This window comes from Desmodus rotundus, chromosome X, assembly GCF_022682495.2.
Source record: "Desmodus rotundus isolate HL8 chromosome X, HLdesRot8A.1, whole genome shotgun sequence".
NCBI classification, from domain to species: domain Eukaryota; kingdom Metazoa; phylum Chordata; class Mammalia; order Chiroptera; family Phyllostomidae; genus Desmodus; species Desmodus rotundus.
Window position 1 is genome coordinate 65,479,224 of NC_071400.1, and position 23,803 is coordinate 65,503,026.

At 40.1% G+C, this 23,803-nt stretch overlaps 1 protein-coding gene across 1 annotated transcript in view; it reads left to right on the forward strand.

Annotated features, from left to right (window-relative positions):
• DGKK (diacylglycerol kinase kappa) overlaps positions 1–23,803 on the forward strand; it is a 160,993-nt gene that overhangs the window by 87,679 nt on the left and 49,511 nt on the right. The window contains exons 11-15 of the mRNA XM_024579934.3: positions 11,971–12,073; positions 20,018–20,201; positions 20,945–21,053; positions 21,821–21,960; positions 22,830–22,911. Coding sequence (XP_024435702.2) covers positions 11,971–12,073; positions 20,018–20,201; positions 20,945–21,053; positions 21,821–21,960; positions 22,830–22,911 — 618 coding nt within the window. The remainder of the gene's footprint in view (positions 1–11,970; positions 12,074–20,017; positions 20,202–20,944; positions 21,054–21,820; positions 21,961–22,829; positions 22,912–23,803) is intronic.

A 23,803-nucleotide genomic window follows, 5' to 3' on the forward strand; every position in this document is an offset into this window, starting at 1 on the left:
CAATGAGATAGAAAATATAAGCAGAAGCTAATGAATTGATCACTACTAAATCAGCCATACAAGAAGTATTAAAGTGACTTCTTTAAACTGAAACAAAACAGCACTAATCACTAACAGGAAAACATGAATGTATAATTATCACTGGTAAATGTAAATATATAGTAAAATTCAGAAAGTGAATGCCAGTTTACACTCTGGTGAGTCTGCTCATGGGAGTATTGTGGATGTGGTTGGGGCTGTTTGCCTACCACCCTTGGAGGAACTGCTCATGGGAGTGATGTGGGAATGAGGATGAAAAGCTGCTAACCTGCTGTATCTGGTAGGGCTGCTTGTGGTAGTGGCATGGGGAAAATCAGGGCCTCTTACTGACCACTACCAGTAAGTTAGAGTAAGAGTGCAAAAATGACATTACCTGCACTGATGCTAGCATGGTAGAAGAAGAATGTAAAAATGGCTCTTAGCAGTGCCTCTGTCTCCAGAGAAAGTCTCAAAAGATTTCTGCCTCTCTGGAAGATGCTTTAAGAATAGAAAATGAACCTCCTGCCTGGCCAGTGTGGCTCGGTTTGCTGTCGCATCATCCCATGCACCAAAAGGTTGTGGGTTCGATCCCAGTCAGGGCACACACCTGGGTTGTGGGTTTGACCCGTGGTCAGCATGCATATGGGAGGCAACCAATCTCTCTCACACACACATATTGATGCTCCCCCCCCCTCTCTAAAAGCAATTAAAATTGTCCTTGGCTGAAGATGAAAGAAAGAAAGAAGAAAGGAAGGAAGGGAGGAAGGAAGGGAGGGAGGGAGGGAGAAAGAGAACCTCCTTCACATATGGTGCAGGCTCTTTCAAACTGATGTTTTTGTGATGGGTCCTAGGGCAAATAAGTCTGTGCATGAGTCCTTTAAGAGCAGGATTTTTATTTCCAACATCCTTATGGTTCTCCTGGATATAAGCCCCATTGATTTGCAAAGCCAGATATCTTGGGGAGCTTTGTTTTACAGGTTCAATGTTGGGTTGCCTAGTGTGGGGTACAAATCTCTTGCTCCTCAGGAAGTAGCTCCATTTTTTGTGAGGTACCTCCTGATTTGAGTCATCACACTGGGGATGGGGATTTTGCAGAGAGCATGTCTCTTCCTCTCCTACCTATCTCAATGTGGCCATTTTATCCTTTCTTTGGAGTAGCTATTCTGCTAGTCCTGAGGTACTTTTCAGTGGGAACTGTTCTGTGTGTAGTTTTAGATTTATTGTATCTGTGGGAGGAGGTGAGGTCATGATTTTCCTGTGCTCCCACCTTGAACCACCTCCCATTCTTCCCATATGTGTTGTTTTTTTTTTTTAATTTTTTTTATTGTTATGCAATTACAGTTGTATGCCTTTTCTCCCCATCCCTCTACCCCACCCCAGGTGAACCCACCTCCCTCCCCCCTCTCCACCCTCCCCCTTGGTTTTGTCCATGTGTCCTTTATAGTAGTTCCTGTAATACCCTCTTCCCACTATCCCCGCCCCCACCCCCCACCCCCCGCCCTGGCTATTGTTAGATTGTTCTTAACTTCAATGTCTCTGGGTATATTTTGTTTGCTTTTTTCTTCTATTGCTTATGTTCCAGTTAAAGGTGAGATCATATGGTACTTGTCCCTCACTTCCTGGCTTATTTCACTTAGCATAATGCTCTCCAGTTTCATCCATGCTGTTGCAAAGGGTATAAGCTCCTTCTTTCTCTCTGCTGCGTAGAATTCCATTGTGTAAATATACCATAGTTTTTGGATCCACTCGTTTGCTGATGGGCACTTAGGTTGCTTCCAGTACTTGGCTGTTGTAAGTTGTGCTGCTATGAACATTGGGGTGCACAGGTTCTTTTGGATTGGTGTTTCAGGGTTCTTAGGGTATAATCCCAGCAGCAGAATTGCTGGGTCAAAGGGCAGTTCCATTTTTAGTTTTCTGAGGAAATTCCATATTGTTTTCCACAGTGGCCTAACCAGTCTGCATTCCCACCAACAGTGCACTAGGGTTCCCTTTTCTCCGCATCCTCTCCAACATTTGTTTGTGGATTTGTTATGTTGGCGACTCTGACTGGTGTGAGATGGTACCTCATTGTGGTTTTAATTTGCATCTCTCTGATGGCTAGTGATGCTGAGCATCTTTTCATATGTCTCTGGGCCCTGTGTATGTCTTCCTTGGAGAAGTGTCTGTTCAAGTCCTTTGCCCATTTTTTAATTGGGTTGTTTGTCTTCCTGGAGTGGAGTCGAGTGAGTTCTTTATATATTTTGGAGATCAGGCCCTTGTCTGAGGTATCGTTGGCAAATATGTTTTCCCATACTGTTGGTACTCTTTGTAATTTGGTGCTGTTTTCTTTAGCCATGCAGAAGCTTTTTATTTTGATGAGGTCCCATTTGTTTATTCTTTCCTTTATGTCCCTTGCTTTAGGGGATGTGTCTGTGAGGATGTTGCTGCGTGGAATGTCTGAGATTTTCCTGCCAATGTTTTCCTCAAGGACTTTTATGGTGTTACGGCTTATATTTAAGTCTTTTATGCATCTTGAGTTTATTTTTGTGTATGGCGTAAGTTGGTGATCGAGTTTCATTTTTTTGCACGTAGCTGTCCAGATCTCCCAACACCATCTGTTGAAGAGGCTGTTTTTGCTCCATTTTATGCTCCTGCCTCCTTTGTCAAATATTAATTGATCGTATAGACTTGAGTTTATTTCTGGGCTCTCTATTCTGTTCCATTGGTCTATGTGCCTGTTTTTATGCCAGTACCAGGCTGTTTTGATTACAGTGGCCTTGTAATACAGTTTGATATCAGGTATTGTGATCCCTCCTGCTTTGTTTTTCTTTCTCAAAATTGCTGCAGCTATTCGAGGTCGTTTATGGTTCCATATGAATTTCTGCAATGTTTGTTCTATATCTGTGAAATATGTCATGGGTACTCTAATAGGGATTGCATTGAATCTATAAATTGCTTTGGGTAGTATGGCCATTTTGATAATGTTGATTCTTCCAATCCATGAACATGGTACATGCTTCCATTTGTTTGTATCTTCCTTAATTTCTTTCTTCAGTGTTGTGTAGTTTTCTGAGTACAGGTCTTTTACCTCCTTGGTTAGGTTTATTCCTAGGTACTTTATTTTTCTTGTTGCTATATCGAATGGGATTTTTTTCCTGATTTCTGTTTCTGCAGTTTCGTTGCTGGTGTACAGGAATGCCTTTGATTTCTGGGTATTGACTCTGTATCCAGCTGTTTTGCCAAATTCATTTATTAGGTCGAGTAGTTTTTGAGTGGAGTCTATAGGGTTTTCCATGTACACTATCATGTCGTCTGCAAACAGTGACAGTTTCATTTCCTCCTTTCCAATTTGGATGCCTTTTATTGCTTTTTCTTGTCTGATTGCTGTGGCTAGGACTTCCAATACTATGTTGAATAGGAGTGGTGAGAGAGGGCATCCTTGTCTAGTTCCTGATCTTAGTGGGAAAGCTCTAAGTTTTTGTCCATTGAGTGTGATGTTGGCTGTAGGTCTCTCATATATGGCCTTAATTATGTTGAGGACTGCTCCCTTTATTCCCACTTTGCTGAGTGTTTTTATCAGAAATGGGTGCTGTATCTTATCAAATGCTTTTTCCGCATCTATTGATATGATCATGTGATTTTTGTCTTTGCTGTTGTTGATGTGATGTATTATGTTTATTGATTTGCGAATATTGTACCATCCTTGCATCCCTGGGATGAATCCCACTTGGTCATGGTGGATGATCTTTTTAATATATTGCTGGATGCGGTTTGCTAATATTTTGTTGAGAATTTTAGCGTCTATGTTCATCAGCGATATTGGCCTGAAGTTTTCTTTCTTCGTTGTGTCTTTATCTGGTTTTGGGATTAGGATGATGTTGGCTTCATAAAAAGAGTTTGGGAGTCTTCCATCAGTTTGGATTTTTTCGAATAGTCTGTGAAGGATAGGGGTTAGTTCTTCCTAAATGCTTTGTAGAAATCTCCTGTGAAACCATCTGGTCCAGGGCTTTTGTGTGATGGGAGTTTCTTGATGACTGCTTCAATTTCCTTTGCTGATATTGGTCTGTTCAGGTTTTCTGTTTCTTCTTCAGTCAGTTTTGGAAGATTATATTTTTCTAGAAATGTGTCCATTTCATCTAGGTTTTCAAATTTCTTAGCATACAGGTCTTCATAGTAATTTCTTACGATCCTTTGTATTTCTGTGGTATCAGTTGTAATCTCTCCACTTTCATTTCTAATTCTGTTTATTTGGATCCTCTCTCTTTTCTTTTTGATGAGCCTACTTAAAGGCTTGTCAATTTTGTTTATCTTTTCAAAGAACCAGCTCCTGGATTCATTGATCCTTACAATTGTGCTTTTAGTCTCTATGTCATTTAGTTCTGCTCTGATCTTGGTTATTTCCTTCCTTCTGCTTGCTCTGGGCTGTTTTTGTTGTTGTTCCTCCAGTTCTTGTAGGCGTAGGGTTAGGTTGTTTGTGTGAACTGTTTCTAACTTCTTAAGGTAGGCCTGTATTGCTATGAACTTCCCTCTCAGGACTGCCTTTGCTGTGTCCCATAGGTTTTGGGTTGTTGTGAGTTCGTTTTCATTTGTTTCCAGGAAGTTTTTGATTTCTTCCCTAATCTCGTTCTTGACCCATTCATTGTTTAATAGCATGCTATTCAGTCTCCATGCTTTTGAGTGTTTTGGGTTTTTACCCTTGGCGTTGGTTTCTAGTTTCAGACCCTTGTGGTCAGAGAAGATGCTTGATATGATTTCAATTTTCTTGAATTTGTTGAGGCTTGCTTTGTGTCCTATCATGTGGTCTATCTTTGAAAAAGTTCCATGGACACTTGAAAAGAACGTGTATTTTGCTTCTTTGGGATGAAAAGCTCTGTATATATCAGTTAAGTCCATTTCCTCTAAGGTATTGTTAAGTGACACAATATCTTTTTTGATCTTTTGTTTGGAAGACCTGTCCATTTTTGATAGTGGGGTGTTAAAATCCCCTACTATAATTGTGTTGCTGTCAATATCTTTCTTGAAATCCTCCAATATTTTCTTTATGTATTTGGGTGCTCCTATGTTGGGTGCATATATATTTACAATGTTTATGTCTTCTTGGTGGATTCTTCCTTTGAGTATTATGAAGTGACCTTCTGGGTCTCTCTTTATGGCCCTTCTTTGGAAGTCTATTTTGTCTGATATGAGTATTGCTACCCCTGCTTTTTTTTCCTGTCCGTTTGCTTGGAAAATTTGTTTCCAGCCCTTCACTTTCAGTCTGTGTAAGTCTTTTGTCCTGAGATGGGTTTCTTGTAGGCAGCATATGTGTGGGTCATGTTTTCTTATCCATTCAGCTGTTCTATGTCTTTTGATTGGAGCATTTAATCCATTTACATTTAAGGTTATTATCGATAGGTAGTTATTCATTGCCATTATTTCCTACCTGTGTTCCTCTGTCTTTCTCTTTTCCTTCCTTTCCTTAAAGCAGTCCCTTTAGCATCTCTTGCAGAGCTGGTTTGGTGGAGCTGTATTCTTTTAGACTTCTTTTGTCTGGGAAGCTCTTTATTTGGTCTTCTATCTTGATTGAGAGCCTTGCTGGGTAAAGTAGTCTTGGTTGGAGGCCTCTGGTTCTCATTACTTGGAATATTTTTTGCCATTCTCTTCTGGCTTGGAGCGTTTCCATTGAGAAGTCAGTTGCTAACCTTATTGGGGCTCCCTTGTATGTTACTTCCTTTTTCTCCCTTGCTGCCTTTAAGATCCTCTCTTTGTCTTGGAAATTTGCCATTTTAATTATGATGTGTCTTCCAGTGGGTCTCTTTGGGTTCCTCTTGCTTGGGACTCTCTGTGTTTCCTGGATTTGGGTGACTTTTTCTCTCCTCAGATTAGGGAAATTTTCCATCATTACTTTTTCAAACAGGTTTTCTATCCCTTGCTCTTCTTCTTCTCCTTCTGGTATTCCTATTATACGGATATTGTTACGTTTCATGTTGTCCTGCATTTCCCTTATTGCCTCTTCATTCTTTCTGAGCCTCTTTTCCTTTTCTTGCTCCTTCTGGGTGTTTTTTTCTACTTTATCCTCCAGCTCGCTGATCCGATCCTCTGCTTCATCAAGTCTGCTTTTAATTCCTTCTACTGTGTTCTTCAATTCAGAAATTGTATTCTTCATTTCCGCTTGGCTCTTGTTGATATTTTCTATTTCCTTTTTCATGTTGATATAGTTTGCAGTGAGTTCATTGTAGTTTCCTTGTAGTTTCTGGTAGTTCTCTTTGAGCTCAGAGAGCTCAGTGAGTTTCCTGATGACCATTGCTTTGAACTCAGTATCTGATAGTTGACTTGCCTCTTTTTCGGTTAGTATTCTTTCTGAGACTTCCTCCTTTCCTTTCATTTGGGAATTGTTTCTTTGTCTTCCCATTTTTTGTGAGGCTCTTCTCGTTGGCCTCTGCGTCTTAAATTGCTTTGTTCTGACTCCCTGGATTTATGATATGAACTTCTATGGTAGAATGCCAATGGGATTCGGTGGTGCTGTCTCCTTACTCTCCTGTGCTCACTGGTCTTGAGCTGACGTTTATGTGTTTAACACGGTCTATCTCTAGTCTTTTCAGCACTCCAGGTTTTGTTGTCTCACCGTCAGATCTTTCAGTGTCCTCTATCTTTGGTCTCTGATCTTCGTATATGCTGGAATACTGTTGGCTGTTCGCTCTGCTCCTCAGATCAGCTAGGTATTTCCCTGGCGTTGAGGGGAAGTGGACTCCGCTCCCACCTATGTTGCCGCCATCTCCCACCTCCCCCATATGTGTTTTTTAAAACATACTATTGGAAGTCCTATCCAGAGCAGTTAGGCAAGAAAAAAAAGGCATTCAAATAAGAAAGAAGTAAAATTGACACTATTTGCAGATGGCATGATATTATATATATTAAGCCAAAAAAGTCCACCAAAAACTGTTATAACTAGTAAATAAATTCAGTAAAGTTGTAGGATTCAAAAGCAATATAAAAAATCTGTTGCATTTCTATAAACAAATAACAAACTATCAGAAAGAACACTGTCCCATTTACAATTTCTTAAAATTAAAATATCAAGGAATTAATTTACCCGTACACTGAAGACTAAAAGACATTGATGAAAGAAATTGAAGAAGGCACAAAAAAATGGAAAAATGTTCCATTCTCATGGATTGGAGAATGAATATTTTTTTTTAATATATTTATTGATTATGCTATTACAGTTGTCCCATTCCCCCCCCCACTCCACTCCATCCTGCCCACCCCCCTCCCTCCCACATTCCCCCCCTATAGTTCATGTCCATAGGTCATAATTATAAGTTCTTTGGCTTCTACATTTCCTACACTATTTTTACCCTCCCCCTGTCTATTTTCCACCTATCATCTATGCTACTTATTCTCTGTACCTTTCCCCCTCTCTCCCCCTCCCACTCCCTTAATGACAACACTCATGTTCTAGTTGTTTGCCTAGTTTGCTCTCGTTTTTGTTTTATGTGTGGCCGTTAATAACTGTGAGTTTGCTGTCATTTTTACTGTTCCAATTTTTGATCTTCTTTTTCTTAGGTAACTCCCTTTAACATTTCATATAATAAGGGCTTGGTGATGATGAGCTTCTTTAACTTGACCTTATCTGAGAAGCACTTTATCTTCCCTTCCATTCTAAGTGATAGCTTTGCTGGATACAGTAATCTTGGATGTAGGTCCTTGCGTTTAATCTTGGGTAATGTAATTATGATGTGCCTTGGTGTGTTCCTCCTTGGGTCCAGCTTCTTTGGGACTCTCTGAGCTTCCTGGACTTCCCGGAAGTCTATTTCCTTTGCCAGATTAGGGAAGTTCTCCTTCATTATTTGTTCAAATAAGTTTTCAATTTTTTGTTCTTCCTCTTCTCCTTCTGGCACCCCTATAATTCGGATGTGGGAACGTTTCAAGGCGTCTGGGAGGTTCCTAAGCCTCTCCTCATTTTTCCAAGTTCTTGTTTCTTCATTCTTTTCTGGTTGGATGTTTGTTTCTTCCTTCTGGTCCACACCATTGATTTGAGTCCCAGTTTCCTTCTCATCACTATTGGTTCCCTGTACATTTTCCTTTGTTTCTCTTAGCATAGGCTTCATTTTTTCATCTGTTTTTCGAATAGATTCAACCAAGTCTGTGAGCATATTGATAACCAGTGCTTTGAACTGTGCATCCGATAGGTTGGCTATCTCTTCCTCGCTTAGTTGTATTTTTTCTGGAGCTTTGAAGTGTTCTGTCATTTGGGCCATTTTTTTTTTTTTTTTGTCTTGGCGCGTCTGTTACTTTAAGGGGTGGAGCCTTAGGTGTTCCCCGGGGCGGGGTAACGCTGGTCGCTGTGCTGTGACGCTGTACGTGGGGGAGGGGCCGAGTGGGAGCAATGGCGCCCGCCTCACTCTCTTCCGGATTTCAATCCTTCACTCCGCTATCCACAATCAAACTGGGCCACTCTGGTGCTGGTTCCCGAGTAAGTGGGCCTGTGCACACTTTAGGCCCCTGTGGGTGTCTCCAACAACCTCTCCTGTGAGGCTGGGAGTCTCTTCTGCTGCCGCCCCAACCCCCAGGGGTGCTTTCAATCAGAGGTTTGAGGCTTTATTTCCCGGAGCTGGAGCCCTGGGTTGCACGGTCTGCTTCGTTGCCCGACGTTCGTCAGGTTTATCTCTGGGCGAATTTGGTGCCGCGGGGTGCTACCCACTGCTCTGCCTGCCCCACTCTCTGCCACTCTGAGTCCGGCCCTCTGGGTTTATCTGCGCTGATGTGGGGCCGCAGGGTCTGCTAGTGCTCGGACTGCCTGCGCCATTTGTCCCGCACTCCGCCAGTCTCAGTCCCGCCACAGCCACGCGAGTCCTCTCCACCCTGGTGCCCGTCTCCGCCCCTCCTACCAGTCTGGATGAATGGTTATTTTCTATTTTCTTGGTGTTGGTCCCCCTTGCTGTTCGATTCTCTGTCAGTTCTGGTTGTGCGAGGAGGCGCAGTGTGTCTACCTACGCCGCCATCTTGGTTCCGAGGCGAGAATGAATATTTTTAAAAATGTACATTCTACCCTAAGCAATTTAAGATTCAGTGCAATCCCTATCAAAATACTAATGGCATTTTTTTCACAGAAGTAGAACAGAACAAATAATTCTATATTTTGAATGAAACCACACAAGTCCCCAAATAGTCAAAGCAATCTTGAGAAAGAAGAACAAAGCTAGAAACATCACACTTCCTGATTTCAAACTATACTACAAAGTCATAGTAATCAAGACATTATTGTATTAGTATGAAAACAGACACATAGATCAATGGGATAGAATAGCAAGCCCAGAAGTAAACCCGCACATATATGTTCAATTAATTTGTAATAATAAGAGACAATAACATGGGGAAAAGACAATCTCTTCAATAAATGGGGAAAAGTAAATAAATTGTACTGGGAAAACTAGACAGCCACATGCAAAAGCATGAAACTGGACCATTATCTTACACCATCCTGAAAAGTAAACTCAAAATGGATAAAAACTTGAACTAAGACATGAAACCATGAAACTCCTAGAAGAAAACCTAAGCAGTAAATTCTTGACATGGGTCTTGGTGATGATTTTTTGGATTTGACAGCAAAGCAAAAGTAAAAGGAACAAAAAATAAACAAATGAGACTATATCAAACTAAAAAGCTTCTGCATAGCAAAGAAACCATCTACAAAATGAAAAGGGAACTTACTGAATGGGAGAAAATTGAAAACTATATACTTGATAAGGAATTAATATCTAAAATATATTAAAAACTCATACAACTCAATAGGAAAACAATCCAATTGAAAATGGGCCGAGTATCTAAGTAGACATTTCTCTAAAGAGGACACACAGATGGCCAATAGGCATATGAAAAGATGTCCAACCTCCTTTTAAAATTTTTTTTAAATTTTTTATTGTTATTCAATTACAGTTGTGTGCCTTTTCTCCCCATCCCTCCACCCCACCCCAGCTGAACCCACCTCCCGCCCCCACCTCCACCCTCCCCCTTGATTTTGTCCATGTGTCCTTTATAGTAGTTCCTGTAATCCCCTGTCCTCACTGTCCCCTCCCCACTCCCCCCTGTCCATTGTTACATTGTTCTTAACTTCAATGTCTCTGGTTATATTTTGTTTCCTTTCTTCTTATTTTTTTTCTATTTATTATGTTCCAGTTAACATCAGGGAAATGCAAATGAAAACCCCAATGAGATATCACCTCATCCTATGAGAATAGCTATTATTAAAAAAAGACAAGAAAAAAAAAACAAATATTAGCTAGTATGTGTTGAAAAGGGAAAACTTGTGCTGTAATGTAAATTGGTACAGCTACTATGGAAAACCATATGGAGGTTCCTCAAAAATTTAAAAACAGAACAACCATATGATCAAGAAATTCCATTCCCGGGTATTTAATCTAAGAGAATGAAAACACTAGTTTGAAAACATACATGCACCTCCACATTCATTGCAACATTATTTGCAGTTAGTCAAGATATGGAAATAACATAAATTTCCATTGATGAATGAATGGTTAAAGGAAATTTGATACACATGCAAATACTCACACACACACACAATGGAATATTATTCAGCCATAAAAAGAAGGAAACTTTGCCATTTTTGACAATATGGATGGACCCTGAGGACATCATGCTAAGTGAAATAAGTCTATCAGAGACAAATACTCTTTTATCTAATTTATATGTGATATATTTTAAAAGAGAACTCATAGCCCTGGTTGGGTGGCTGAATTGGTTGGAGCATCATCCCATACATCAAAAGATTGCAGGTTTGATCCCTAGTCAGGAAACATATCTAGGTTGTGTGTTTGATCCCATGTCAGGGCACATATGGGAAGCAACTAATCGATGTTTCTGTCACATTAATGTCTCTCTCTCTCTCTCTCTCTCTCTCTCTCTCTCTCTCTACCATCTCTAAAAATCAATAAGCATATCCTCAGGTGAGGATAATAAGCAAACAAACAAACAAAGCTCATAGATATAAAGAACAAATTGGTTGTTGTCAGAGGTAGATGGCAATGTGGGCAAAATGGTGAAGGGGGTGTCAAAGGTACAATCTTCAGTTATAAAATAAATAAGTCCTGGGATGTAATTAATGTACACCATGGTGACCATAGTTAATAATACTGTATTGCATATTTAAAACTTGCCAGGAAAGTAAATCTTAAAATTATCATCACAAGAAAAAAATTGTAAGTATGTATTGTTACATATATTAACTAGATTTATTGTGATGATCATTTTGCAATATATAAAAATATCAAATCATTATGCTGTACACATGAAACTAATATAATGTTGTATGTCAATTATAATCTCAATTAAAAAAGAAGATTCCAGTATCTGTTCATTCTCTTTTAATTGCTTTTATATAATCAGGCCTGGTTCATGTCCTCTATGAATGGTGTAATTGTCCAGGAAATGGTGCTTGAAGATGTCATAAATCTCAGAAGAAAGACCACTGGTGGGGAAGGAATCAGAGTCTCAACTCTGTCACTTCCTAGCTATTTGACCTTGAGCAAGATCCTTTATCCCTATGAGTTTTGCTATCTTTGTTTCTAAAGTGAACTTAATAATGTCTTCCCTACCACACGCAGTTGTTGTAAGGATTGAAGTGTAATAGCATATTATCAGGATTATTACTCTCATGCTTCAAGTAAATTCCCCATTTTGTAGGCCTCTAAGTTTATGCCCTAAGACTGGTGTCTTCTCAGTGCCCATGATGAATATCTTATGAAAGCCACCTTTGAAAGGAACTGAGTTCAGAGGCTACCCTCAGGGATGATGCAGGCTCAAGGTGGAGAGAGGGCATCCAGGTTGAGTCAGGGGTATATGTATGGCACCAAATCTCAGAAAGGGAGATTTGAAAACTGTACTCAAATCTGGGAATTGGAATTCAAGATTGATCGATGTTATCCTTTTCTCTCTCCCCTCCTTTTGTTCTCTTTTCTTCTCTTGTCGTTTCAGGTGCATGACGACTGTAGAAGACGGTTTTCCAAGGAATGCTGGTTGGGAAGGCATCGAACATCAGTCATTCCTCCCACTGCCCTAAGCGACCCTAAAGGAGATGGTGAGTAGCTAAACTTTAATCTCAAAAATACACTGGGGAGGAAGGAAAGGTGAAAAGACTGGGGAAAAGGACTGCAATTAAATTATTTCCCCCAACCTGTCAAATATTTCTGGGGAGGAGGAATGTGCATATGTGTAGAGATAGCTCATTTCTCATTAGGCCTTTGGTGAATGGGATAGTTATGGTGTATATGTATGTGGGCATGTTCTCTGTAGTCTCCGTCACAATTGTTTCTGAACAATCAGGATTGCTTTCAGATTTATTATGATTTCCAGACACTAAATAATTTATGAAGTAAGTTAGTTTGCATTCAGGTGGTCAAGGAAGAACTGTATAAAGACCCAGATTATGTTATTTTTAAAATGGAAACTAACACCAAGGTTGCTCCCAAATCTGAAATTAACATGATCATTTCTTCAACACACTTCACTGATGCTTTGTCAATTCCTGGACACTAGTGATATATTGAGAACTTTATTCATAAGGTGTTTGGAGGCTACAAAAAGATCCATGATATGGGCATTGCCAGAGCTTCTGGTTATTTTGGACCTAGGATATTGATATAATATGACAATTGACAAATTAAGGTAACATATCCTAAGTGCCAAAGGAGTGGTAGAAACACTTGGAGATTGGAAAATATAAGGAGTGTCAATCAATTGTACAAGGTTGCACAGAAAGGACATAGTAATGAAATCAATACAGAAAGAGTAAACATTGTATATAGAGTCTTCTATCAGGAGGTTTAGAGATGTTAGAACAAAGAAAGCAGGGGGAAAGGAGAGTGATGTTTTGTTTAGTTTTGTGGATTTTTTTTTAAAGAATAACTGAGACATGTAAGGGGAAAAACAAGGGCCAGACATCCATGAGTTTTAGTCACTTACTAGCTAGGTAACCTTGACTAACATTCTCTGAGCTTCACTTTCTTTATCTATAAATGTGAATGATACTGTATGTTGTAAAGATAAGTGATAATATGTAAAAGACCTAAATATACAGAGACATGGCCAAACAAGGGACTACAAAACTAAATCCCAAGTCTTCTAGCTCAATGAAAACTGTACACCTGAACAGAGATAATTCAGTCTTTAGCACTTGCTAATGATGCCTTTTTTAGTTCAGTTCTCCTTCCCCACATTTTCTTTGCTTCTTCTGAGAGTCTTTCTTTTCCACCATTGAGTTGTTCATTTGCTTTTCCCATTACTCATTATTAAAGAATGGGAGCTGTCAAGATCAAAATCACATATCACAGCTAAAAAAAATCTGACCTATTTTACTAACACTACAAAGTTTCAAAGTGTATTTACCAACTGACATTCTATCATTTCACTAAGCCAGTAAAGAGATACACTGCCCATTAATTTGAGTTTGTGTATGGTTAGTTTCATCTGTATATGGTCAATTTCACTTACTGGAAGAAAGTTTAAACCCTTCTCAGAATATTTAATCTATATTTTGCTAATATACTAATTTATCCATCTCTGACATGTGGGAAGTGATTAATGAACCAATATTTCATTGACTTTAAGAAGTATCTGCATATTGATTCTTGCTGCCCACTTAATTGCCAACAAAAAGCCAGCATTAGCTGGAAGCAAAGAAAGGAAAAGAAGAAAGTTTTTAGTTTCATTCACCAGAGAATAGAAGGAGGCAAGGATTCCTGTATCCATCACAATACATTCTTAGAACAAGACATAGCACATGTGTACATGTGTGCACATGCATGTACATGTATTCAGAGCCACTCCAGTCTCTTCCAATTTATTTTTCCAACCCTAACACAGATACCGACATACATTAATACATGAAATGAGCCATTCACACAGGTTTCTGCAGGTAAGCATATTCATATGTCCCATAATGACCTGCACAAATATAAAGCTAACCTCACTCAGGGATGCATGCATGTATTATTCTCATACCTACTTAAATATGTAACCACATAGAGTTGCCTACCAGATAGTTGATTATACAAGTGTTGAGACTGATTACCTGGCAAATAAGAGATGCTTGACTGGGTAGGAGAAGGAAGGGTTTAGGAGGAAGTTGACAGAAAAGGAAAAGTAGCAAACTAGTTAGCTGAGCAAACTCAGTCTGCTAATAAAAGTCAATTTAGTCTTGAATCTGAGACTTTGCTCACCCTCACAAGGACCTGGGTAAAATGTCTTTCAGAAGACTGAAGGATACCTACCTCAGCATCTCACAAATCACCCCAAATAGGTGTTAAGGGTCTGGCACCTCTCCTTTGTAATTGGCTTAACAGGTTCTATGTTTATTGTCCTTATAGAAGTTGGGGTTTTCTTTTTAGTTTTTTTCTATGCTATATCACTTCTTATTCTTGTTATAGATCAACAACTAGTGGCATTGCTACTTTCTTTTGCTTTCTGTCAGTGACATAATATGGCTTAGAATCACCTGGGCTAAGCCATTCTTTGTATGTAGTGTCTCATCTAATGCCACACGAGTTAGCTTTTAGGCTTTTTTCCTATCATCTGTAATCTTGATCCAATTGAATCTCATTCTTGGAAGCCCTTCTTTCCATCATGTGTTACTTGTCCTGTGATTTCTAAGGACTGTCTTCTAAGACCTCCTTACCTTCTTGAATCTTCCTGGCTTTTTGGCCTAGGCAAATATGCTCTTTAATAGGTTTCCTGTTGAGAAGTTCCACCTCATGTTAGGGATAATAAAGTCTTTAAAGTTTATCTGGTCCAATCCCTCTGGCCAGGCTAGGGAATCCCTTCTCCAGCATCCAGGCTGGAGGTATCCAGCTGATGATGACTTCCTGAGGACGTAGTTGCCATTGTTGAGTAGCACTCATCCATTCACTCATTCATTTATTCAGTCAACAGACTCTAATTTCTGAGCATGCTTTCTAATTATCCCTTTTTCCTATCTAGTCTGCTTGGTAAATTTCCTCTCTCATCTTATACAGTGAGAACAAAATCTAACATTATCTCCTGTTTGAAGGCTACTGTAATTGTCTCTCCCTACTTTCCCAGACAAATATATTACTTTCTTTGCTGTAAACCCAAAATATACATCTCAAAGTACCTAACACACTATATTATATACCTCATGACATGTCTGACTCCCATACCAGACTGTGAACTCTCTGTATCCCTAGCACTTAATTCAGACCAGGGTACATGGTACATGCACAGTCAAGATTTGTTACATGAATTCATTAATATAGTTATGAAATATTTCTTGTATGTAAGGCTCAGTGATAAGCAATCTAGAGAATATGAGATGACTAAGACAGCATCCCTGATTCATATGGTGGCAAAATAGTATATAATTCAGTGATTGTCAAAGTTAAGAATGCATTAGAATCACCTGGAAAGCTTATTAAAACATGTATTTCTAGGCCCAAGCCCCAGAGCTTTTGATTCAGTAGATCTGGGTAGAGCATAAGAACTTGCATTTCAAATAAGTCCCCAGATGATACTGATCCTAGTAGTGCTGAGAGCACACTCAATCATTTACTAACTGTGCGAGCTTGGACAAGTTACCTAATCTCTCTGTGCTTTATCTGTCACTTGGTTTTTGCCAATGGGGAGTAATAGTTGTACTAGGTGTATTATGAGGGTTAAGTTAACATTTGTAAAAGAAGATTTTAAAATACAGGAAGGGGAACAGTAAGCCAACCTTATGCTAATTAAACATCTTTCTGTGGTATGAACTGAACAAATTTGAAGACTGTTGTCTCCCTGGTTTGGAGCACTGTGGTTATATTTATTCAGCTCAAAGAAGCATAGTTTTGGGTTGTTTTTTGTTTTGTTTTGTTTTGTTTTCCTTTTTGGAAAGGCTCTTTCAGGCTGTTGACTCATCTGGAACTTCAAGTCAACTAAATACCCTGAGCCTTTTTCACACTTGATGGTACCAAGCCAAGTTCCTATTGTCCTGTTCTGCTGCAATGTATATCTCTGAGCCTAAAGGTCAAGCTTAAAATTTATCCTCTTTTACTTGTTGACTTTGACCCATCTGCCTGTTGAGGTCATTTTCCAATCTTCATTCTGTCACCCAGTACCTCTCCCTCCAGTTTTAGGTACTTCAAAGTTCACAAGCTAGTCTTCTATGTTTTCATTTCAATTGATTACAATTGTTGAATAATACAGGACACTCCCTTAAAATTAACACCAGCCTATACAACAGCAACCTTGTAGACATGATTATTTACCTGGTTATGAATCTGCCTAACATCACTACATTTCAAGTGACAGTGCTACCCAATTTTTGTCACCTGGTTCACAGAAGTCTCTGGACAAACTTGGTCTTGCAAAAATTCAAATGTTCTCGGAGTTGGGGAAATGCTAAACGGGGCTGCCCTTGTATTTTCCTGGGAATGATTTTCTGCCAGTGCTGCCCCACCCACCCCTCAATCTTCCCATCTGTGACCAAATTAGTTTGACACTGAAGTTCAAGTTCCCTTAATTATAAAATTTTCTTTTTATCTAGCAGCTTTCCATCCCCACCCTGGATTATTTTATTAATTATTGCAACATGTTGCTATAGTACATATGGAGAAATCAACACCTAAACAAGTTCAGATGTTTGCTCTAGGTTAGTAAATAGACCTGGGGGGCAACCAGCTGTGGCAGGCCATGCTCCAAGCTGTCAAATAGATGTATAAATAATTTCAGCTATACCCTCATGGCTACTTACCTTATAGATAACATTATCATAAGTATGTTTTCTTAATTTTTAATTTCATTTTTGACTAGATGATATATTCACATATATAATATTTTTTAAAAATAGAAACACACACATACATATAATATTTAGTAAAAAAAATCTTTCTGCTATTTTTCTCTTATCTTCTTAGTCTCCTACAGCCGTACCCTATCACCACTCACAATTAACAAGTGCCATTAATTTATTGAATACTTTTCAGTATTTCTTCATGTATATGGCAGTAAATATAAATAGATAATCTTATACCTTCTCTTTTTAACACTATACACATTGTTCTGCAACTTGCTTTTTTTGGAGATTTTTTTGTATCAACAAAAGACTGTTTCCTCACTCCTTTTTACAGCTATAAGATATACCATTATATGGATATACCATAATTTATTTAATTAGTCCCCTCTTAACTGATTATTTGTTAGTTTTCAGTCTTTTGCTATTAAAAACAATGCTGCAATGAACTTCATATGCGTTATTTTACATATACGTACAAAGGTATAATTACTGGGTCAAATACATATGCCAAATTGCCCTCTATAAGGTTTGTGTCACTTTGCATGTCCATCTTCAGTATATGATAGTGCATATTTCCCCATGACCTCCTCTATCAAGCATGTTATTTATTTATTTATTTTTTTGGCCATCTTCTGAACAAGAAAAATATGGTACCATGGCTTAGTTTTACTTAGTATCTTTCTTATTATGAAAAAGTTTCCTTATCTTTTCACTTTTAAGAGCCAATTTACATTTACCTTTCTCATCATCATAACACCTATCTTATTTTCATCTACACACTTGGAAACAAGTTAGTTTTTTGAATGGCCCACGTTGCAGATAAGGAAACTGAGGCCCAAACAGCTCACAGTACTTAGTCTCACTGCCACTGTTGCCTCACCTTTAGAAAGGGACTAACACAAAGGGCCTTTGGCATTGTTTAAAAACATTGGGGACATAGACAGGTCAATTCTAGGACCTCTGGCATGAGGAGTTCTTGCTTCCAAGCATATCTCACAGGTCCACTACATGTTGGCAGGAAGCTATTTCCATGAATCCTCTAATTGAGGTACACACTCAAAATCATATGCTCATTTACAAGGTGTTGTTGACAAGAGGTTACTGAGTAAGGAAGGGTAGCACAGAGCAGAATCAAATTTGAAAACAAAGAATAGGTAAGATTGGGGCCAGGCCATGAGCTAGGGCCTGCATTGTTGGTTGGTAGGAGAGCAAGCACATAAAAAGATACCACCTTTTGACTATTTTCTTCATATATCTTATGACCTGACTCCTAGTGTTTCAATTCTATACTGAATAGTCTCACCCTTATTTTCCGTTTCCTCTAACATATTCTTGTCATTTTATCTAGCCCCTGTCACCTCTTTGACCTCATCTTTTGCCACTCTCCCTCTTACTCACTCAACAACAACCTTTCTATTCTCTTCACTGGTCCTCAGACACCCCACACATTCTCTCTTCTTTGGCTCCTATCACTTATTTTTCATCTCCTCCCCACAAAATTCTTCCCCCAGATATCCATATTGCTCACCTCCTCACTTCCTGCAAGCCCCATTTCAAATATCACATCCCCAGAAAAGCTGTCCCTGACCACCTGTCTAAATTAACACTCCCTACATTCTTCATCCCCTTCTCTTGCTTTCTTTTTCTTCATATCACATTATTTTCTATATTTATAGATTATGCTCTGTCTCCCTCCATTAGAATATAAGTTCCACATGATCAGAGACTATTTTTATCTTGGCCATGACTGTATTCTCACAATCAAGGATAAGCACAGATAATACCCTCAATACATATTTGTTGAATAAAGAAATTACTATATTTTAACTAACATTGTGTTAGCATATCGCCTTTAATAAAAAAAAAAAAAGTTGGAAAGGGGACTACTTTTGGCTAACATGTTCAGGGTGAGTAACTACTTCCAAGCTTCCAAGCTATACTACTGAAGGGACATAACAGATGCCCCTTTACTGAGTCCCGGCAAGCCCTGAAAATTTGGTGTATGACTGGCTAGCTGGCTTAGAAATTGGCCCATAGAGGAAGACTGCTTTAGATTTTTTCAGCCAAAACAACCACGCAGTCTGCTCAAGTTAGCACTCTTCCTTCAAGCTCCTTTTCACCCAGGCTACAACTAATGGTACTTCTCAATCCACCCCCCTGGTCCAAACCATTCAGGAGCAAGCTACATGCTTTTTGCCCTCTGAATTTATTTTTGCTGAAGCATCCCTGGCAAGCCACAAGCTCAGAGGTTTAGGGGCTCATGATTTGTCTAGCATCCCCTAGGGGGCCATTGTTCAGTGCTTATCCCCCTGCCAATAAGCTCTAAGACTCAAAACAAGCTGGCAGGCTTTGGAAATTCAGACTGCTATAACTCCACTTCTCTATGGAGAACTTCAGTGTTGAGGATTATTAAAAAGCCTCTCTATTGCTCAATTTCCCTATAGTTTTTTTTCTCTGAAAGTTGGCGTGATAACTTGAATTGCTCTGTCAGAGCCTAAGAGGAGTGATTAAAGCTCCCTGATTCATCCCACATTGATAGGTTCAATTTTTCACTCATGGTTAAAGGGCAGCCTTTTCTCCCCTCTCTCCTGACCTGGTATCTTCTCACTATAAGAAACAGGGCAGATCCCTAGCACAGAAAGGACTAGTTGGTGTGCTGATTTTCCTCCTTGGCTCTCAATCTTCTCCTTCCTCAGTTTCTCCTCAGCATTTTATTAATTCTTCTTTGTAGCACCAATTTCTTTATTCCTTATGTTCCAATGTACTCTCATGTATGACCCTGTCTCCCCAGCTTAAGGGCAGGAATTGTAGTCCTAGCAGTATATAGCATGATGATTAGAATGTAGTAGTTGCTCAGCAAATGTCAGTTGCCTGGCAACAGCTGGGCAAAGACTAGCTGGGGATTTTTGTTTGTTTTTTAATAAAAGCCCCTTGGGTTTTGTACTGATTTTCCCTCTGTTTCTGTACCTTAAGAGTCTAGGGCACAAGGAAACTCTGGGAGATATTGGATACGTGTATTAGCTTGATTATGGTGATGGTATCATGGCTGCTTGCTTATGCCTAAACTTGTTAAATTGTACACATTAAGTAGTGTAGTTCTTGTATATCAATTATACCTCAATAAGACTTTTTTTTTAAAGGGTGTTTGCAAAATTTGATGTTAAGTTGTATATTGTTTCCATCTCAATGGTTGTTCTTTTCCCCTTTCTTTTTCTTTTTGTTGTGTGCATGTATCAGGCCAATTAGTAGTATCTTCAGACTTCTGGAATCTTGATTGGTCATCAGCCTGTTCATGTCCCCTTCTCATCTTCATTAACTCCAAAAGTGGCGATCATCAAGGGATCATCTTCCTCCGAAAATTTAAGCAATACCTTAACCCATCTCAAGTGTTTGACCTGTCGAAGGGTGGACCTGAAGCCGGGTAAGCATGGGAAAAGGCAAATAGTGGGTATATAGAAGGGATTTTGCCTTTTATACATTCTAGACTAGAATAGACTTCCTGGAATTAGTTCTAGTACCTGGGCAGAAAAGAACTATTTTCTCAAATTAGGACTCAGATGCAATAACTCCAGAGTATTTAGGGTTGGTTTGTATTTTGGAGGACTTTTAGCCCTCTCCCAGAAATACCTTCAAGCCCATATCCTGCTCTCAGATTTACTCCACCTTTTCTGGTTAGAAAAGATAAAACTATGTCTCCTGACCTCAGAGGTGAAGATAAATGAATATTGCTGTCAGCCTTTTCTGCCACTCATTCTTTTTCCCCCATGGGGCCAAATAGATATATCTCTACTACAGGCCTCTTTTATTTGATGATTCAGCCCCAATTCAGGGCTGTTCAGCTCTGGTTTCTGTGAGTCCATTGGCTACCATGTGAGGCATTCTTCTTGGACCTCAGGGAGTAGATTTAGCTAGGTTACTAGTGGCTTCCAGAGCAAGGTTGGGCATAGAATAGTGTGGGTTCAGGCAAGTTCTGACCTCCAGGACTGCCTGTGGGAGGATTGCCTATAATTTTAGGTACACAGAGAGATAGGGGCTAAGGTAAAGAAGGCAGGTATCTTGTTAGAAGGGTACATAAGCGGAAGTCCTTGGGCCCTGGCACATTGTAGGAGAGATGTAAAACTCAGCAGTTCATGAAATGACTCCCTTTTCTCCTTTCTCTTCCAGGCTGTCCATGTTCAAGAACTTTGCTCGCTTTCGCATTGTAGTTTGTGGAGGAGATGGCAGCGTGAGCTGGGTCTTATCTCTGATTGATGCCTTAGAATTACATGAAAAGGTGAATCCCTAGCCTACTGGGTTTAGCCATTGCTAGAGAGACTAGGATGTGGAGCTTCTCATCCCAAGAAGTCCTTGGTTTTCACTCTCCTTATCTGTAAAACATGTTTCCTATTGGTTTCATACTCAACCTGACTGGTAGATTTCTAATCTAAGCCTGCTCACCTAGACCATTTTCTGGTTGTCTGTCTATGGACAGAGAAATGAAAGAGTTAGCAGAAAACATGAGCAGTGCTCTATTCTCCAAGCCCCAAAGTGAAGATTGGAAGGGGTGGAGAGCAAACAAAAAAGTGGCCTCAGGCAAAATTCAGTCCCTAATTTCCTACCCTTCCTGAGGCAACTGATTGTCTTCCTCAAGTCTTAAGAGTAGCAGAAACTTTCCTTTACCTCTCCCCGCTTTCCCTAAGCAGCCCTCTGCTCTTCTGAATCCAGTAGCTTTGTCTCCTGAGACTCCTTACCTCTTTGGCCCAGCCTAGATACAGATCTGTGGCTATATTTCTCTTCTCTAAAATGGCTATATATATTAGCATATTCCAGCAACCTTTGCCTTCACTGGATAGGTTTTGTATGACCAATAGTGGGGCTCAACTCCTTAGGGAAATTTTCAATCCATTTTGAACATCTTTCTATCACATTTCCTAGAATCATAAATCCCTTATTGCCATTGGTTATGATACCACAGTCTTTCCCAGTAGTGCCTCCTGGGTTCTTTTATGGGTGAATTTTGGTAGCACTGTCTGAAAACAGTGTCTGATTTTGTTCTTGCAGTGTCAGCTGGCAGTCATCCCACTTGGAACTGGAAATGATCTGGCCCGTGTCCTAGGCTGGGGTGCATTCTGGAACAAAAACAAGTCACCCCTGAATATCCTCAACCTAGTAGAGCAGGCTAGTGTGAGGATTCTAGACAGGTGAGTGGCTGAAAGATCAGGCCATTGTGCCTTTTCCAGTTGCACACTATTTACTCCCAGTTATATCATCTCAATCAGGAATGTTCTAACCTCCCTCACAGAGCCTTTCTGGCTTCAGTGAGGGACAGTTTGGGAGGTGGGGGGCTTGACTATTAGGAAGCCAGGGTCTACCATGTATCCTTCAAACATCACTAAAGCCCGTCATCATCTGAAAATATCCTAGAGCAGGAGCTCCATGGCTAAATTTCAAAGGTTCTGTGAACCTCCTTCAAAATGCATACCTATGTAACCATATTTTTAAGTATAGAAACTATTCTATAGCTTCATCAGGTTCTCAAAGAAACTAAAATGGTAAGAGTTTATAAACAATTGTTCTAGATTGTCTCTGCTCTAGAGATGAGAGAGTATTTCCATCCTATCTTCTGATAAAAAGGACTTTCTGTGCTGGGACATAGTATTTGATATATGACTGCCCATAAGGATATCCTGGTGTGCTTTCTCAAGATACCAAGCTGGGCCCTACCATAAAAATTCTAATTCAGTAGGTCTTGGGTGGGACCCTGGTATGTGTATGTTACAAAAGCACTTTAGGTGATCTTGATAATTACCTCTAGTCAAGAAGCACTGCTCTCTGAGAATTCTGTGATGAAATTCCTTCTATCACACTGTCCTAGAGAAGCTATGAGGCAGAGATCCCTCTTGTGGTATACCCTAAGATCAGGTGACTTGAGATAGCTTGGGCATTCACTAAAATCCATCTCTCCCCAACACATAAACATTTTGATCTCTTTTTCACATGTGAAGCAAAAATGCCAGCCTGTGATGAAACAGAGTTCTAAATATCTATCTGTCTTTGAACTTCACTTTAGATGGAGTGTGATGATCCGTGAGACTCCCAGACAAACCCCATTGCTAAGAGGACAAGTTGAAATGGATGTACCCACATTTGAGGTAATTACTGCTCAGCTGTGATTCAGGCCAACATCTTTATTACATGGTGAAATAAGAGGCAAAATCCAGAGAGAAGCTATTGTGTTATCTATGAGCTTGATGAAAATGAGATCCTTGAAAATTTGGGACATGTCAATCAGCAGCTATTTACCAAAAACTGTGGTAGGTACTGGGGATATAATTCATTCAGTGATTTACTTATATATTCACTCAAAATATTTATAGAAAATATTTATGGGAGAGTTCGGGGAAGATGGCGGCAACATAGGTGGGAGCAGAGTCCACTTCCCCTCAACGCCAGGGAAATACCTAGCTGATCTGAGGAGCAGAGCGAACAGCCAACAGTATTCCAGCATATACGAAGATCAGAGACCAAAGATAGAGGACACTGAAAGATCTGACGGTAAGAAGAGTGCTCAAGGACAATAAGGTCCACGGGACCCAGGACCGCGCGGTACAAGGGCGGCAGAAGCGCCAGCCCTGGCGCAGGGGCTGCGGCAGGAGTCTTGGGAGAGGGCCAGGCTGCGCTGTGAGCAGCCAGGTGCTTGATTAGACCAGGGGGGCTTGAAAAGGAGGAATTTCTCAAAAAGAAAAAGAAAATAGAGACACTCAGGGGCTAATTAGAGAACTCTCGGTAGTAGCCGAGACCCCTGGCGCCCCTCCCCCTCCACCCCTGGACTGCTACGCTCACCTGAGGTCCGGTCGCGCGCGCGAGCAGATTAGCAAACGGGACCCACACTTGAAACCCCGGAGGGGCGCCCACACCTGAAACCTCCGAGATAATTTGGAGCAGAGACTAGCTGCTCCACCCACAGGCCCAAAACCTCGGAACCGAGTGCCGCGTGATTCAGTCCCAGGGCGGCCCCGCCCGCCCGAGAGACTCAAGCCCAGG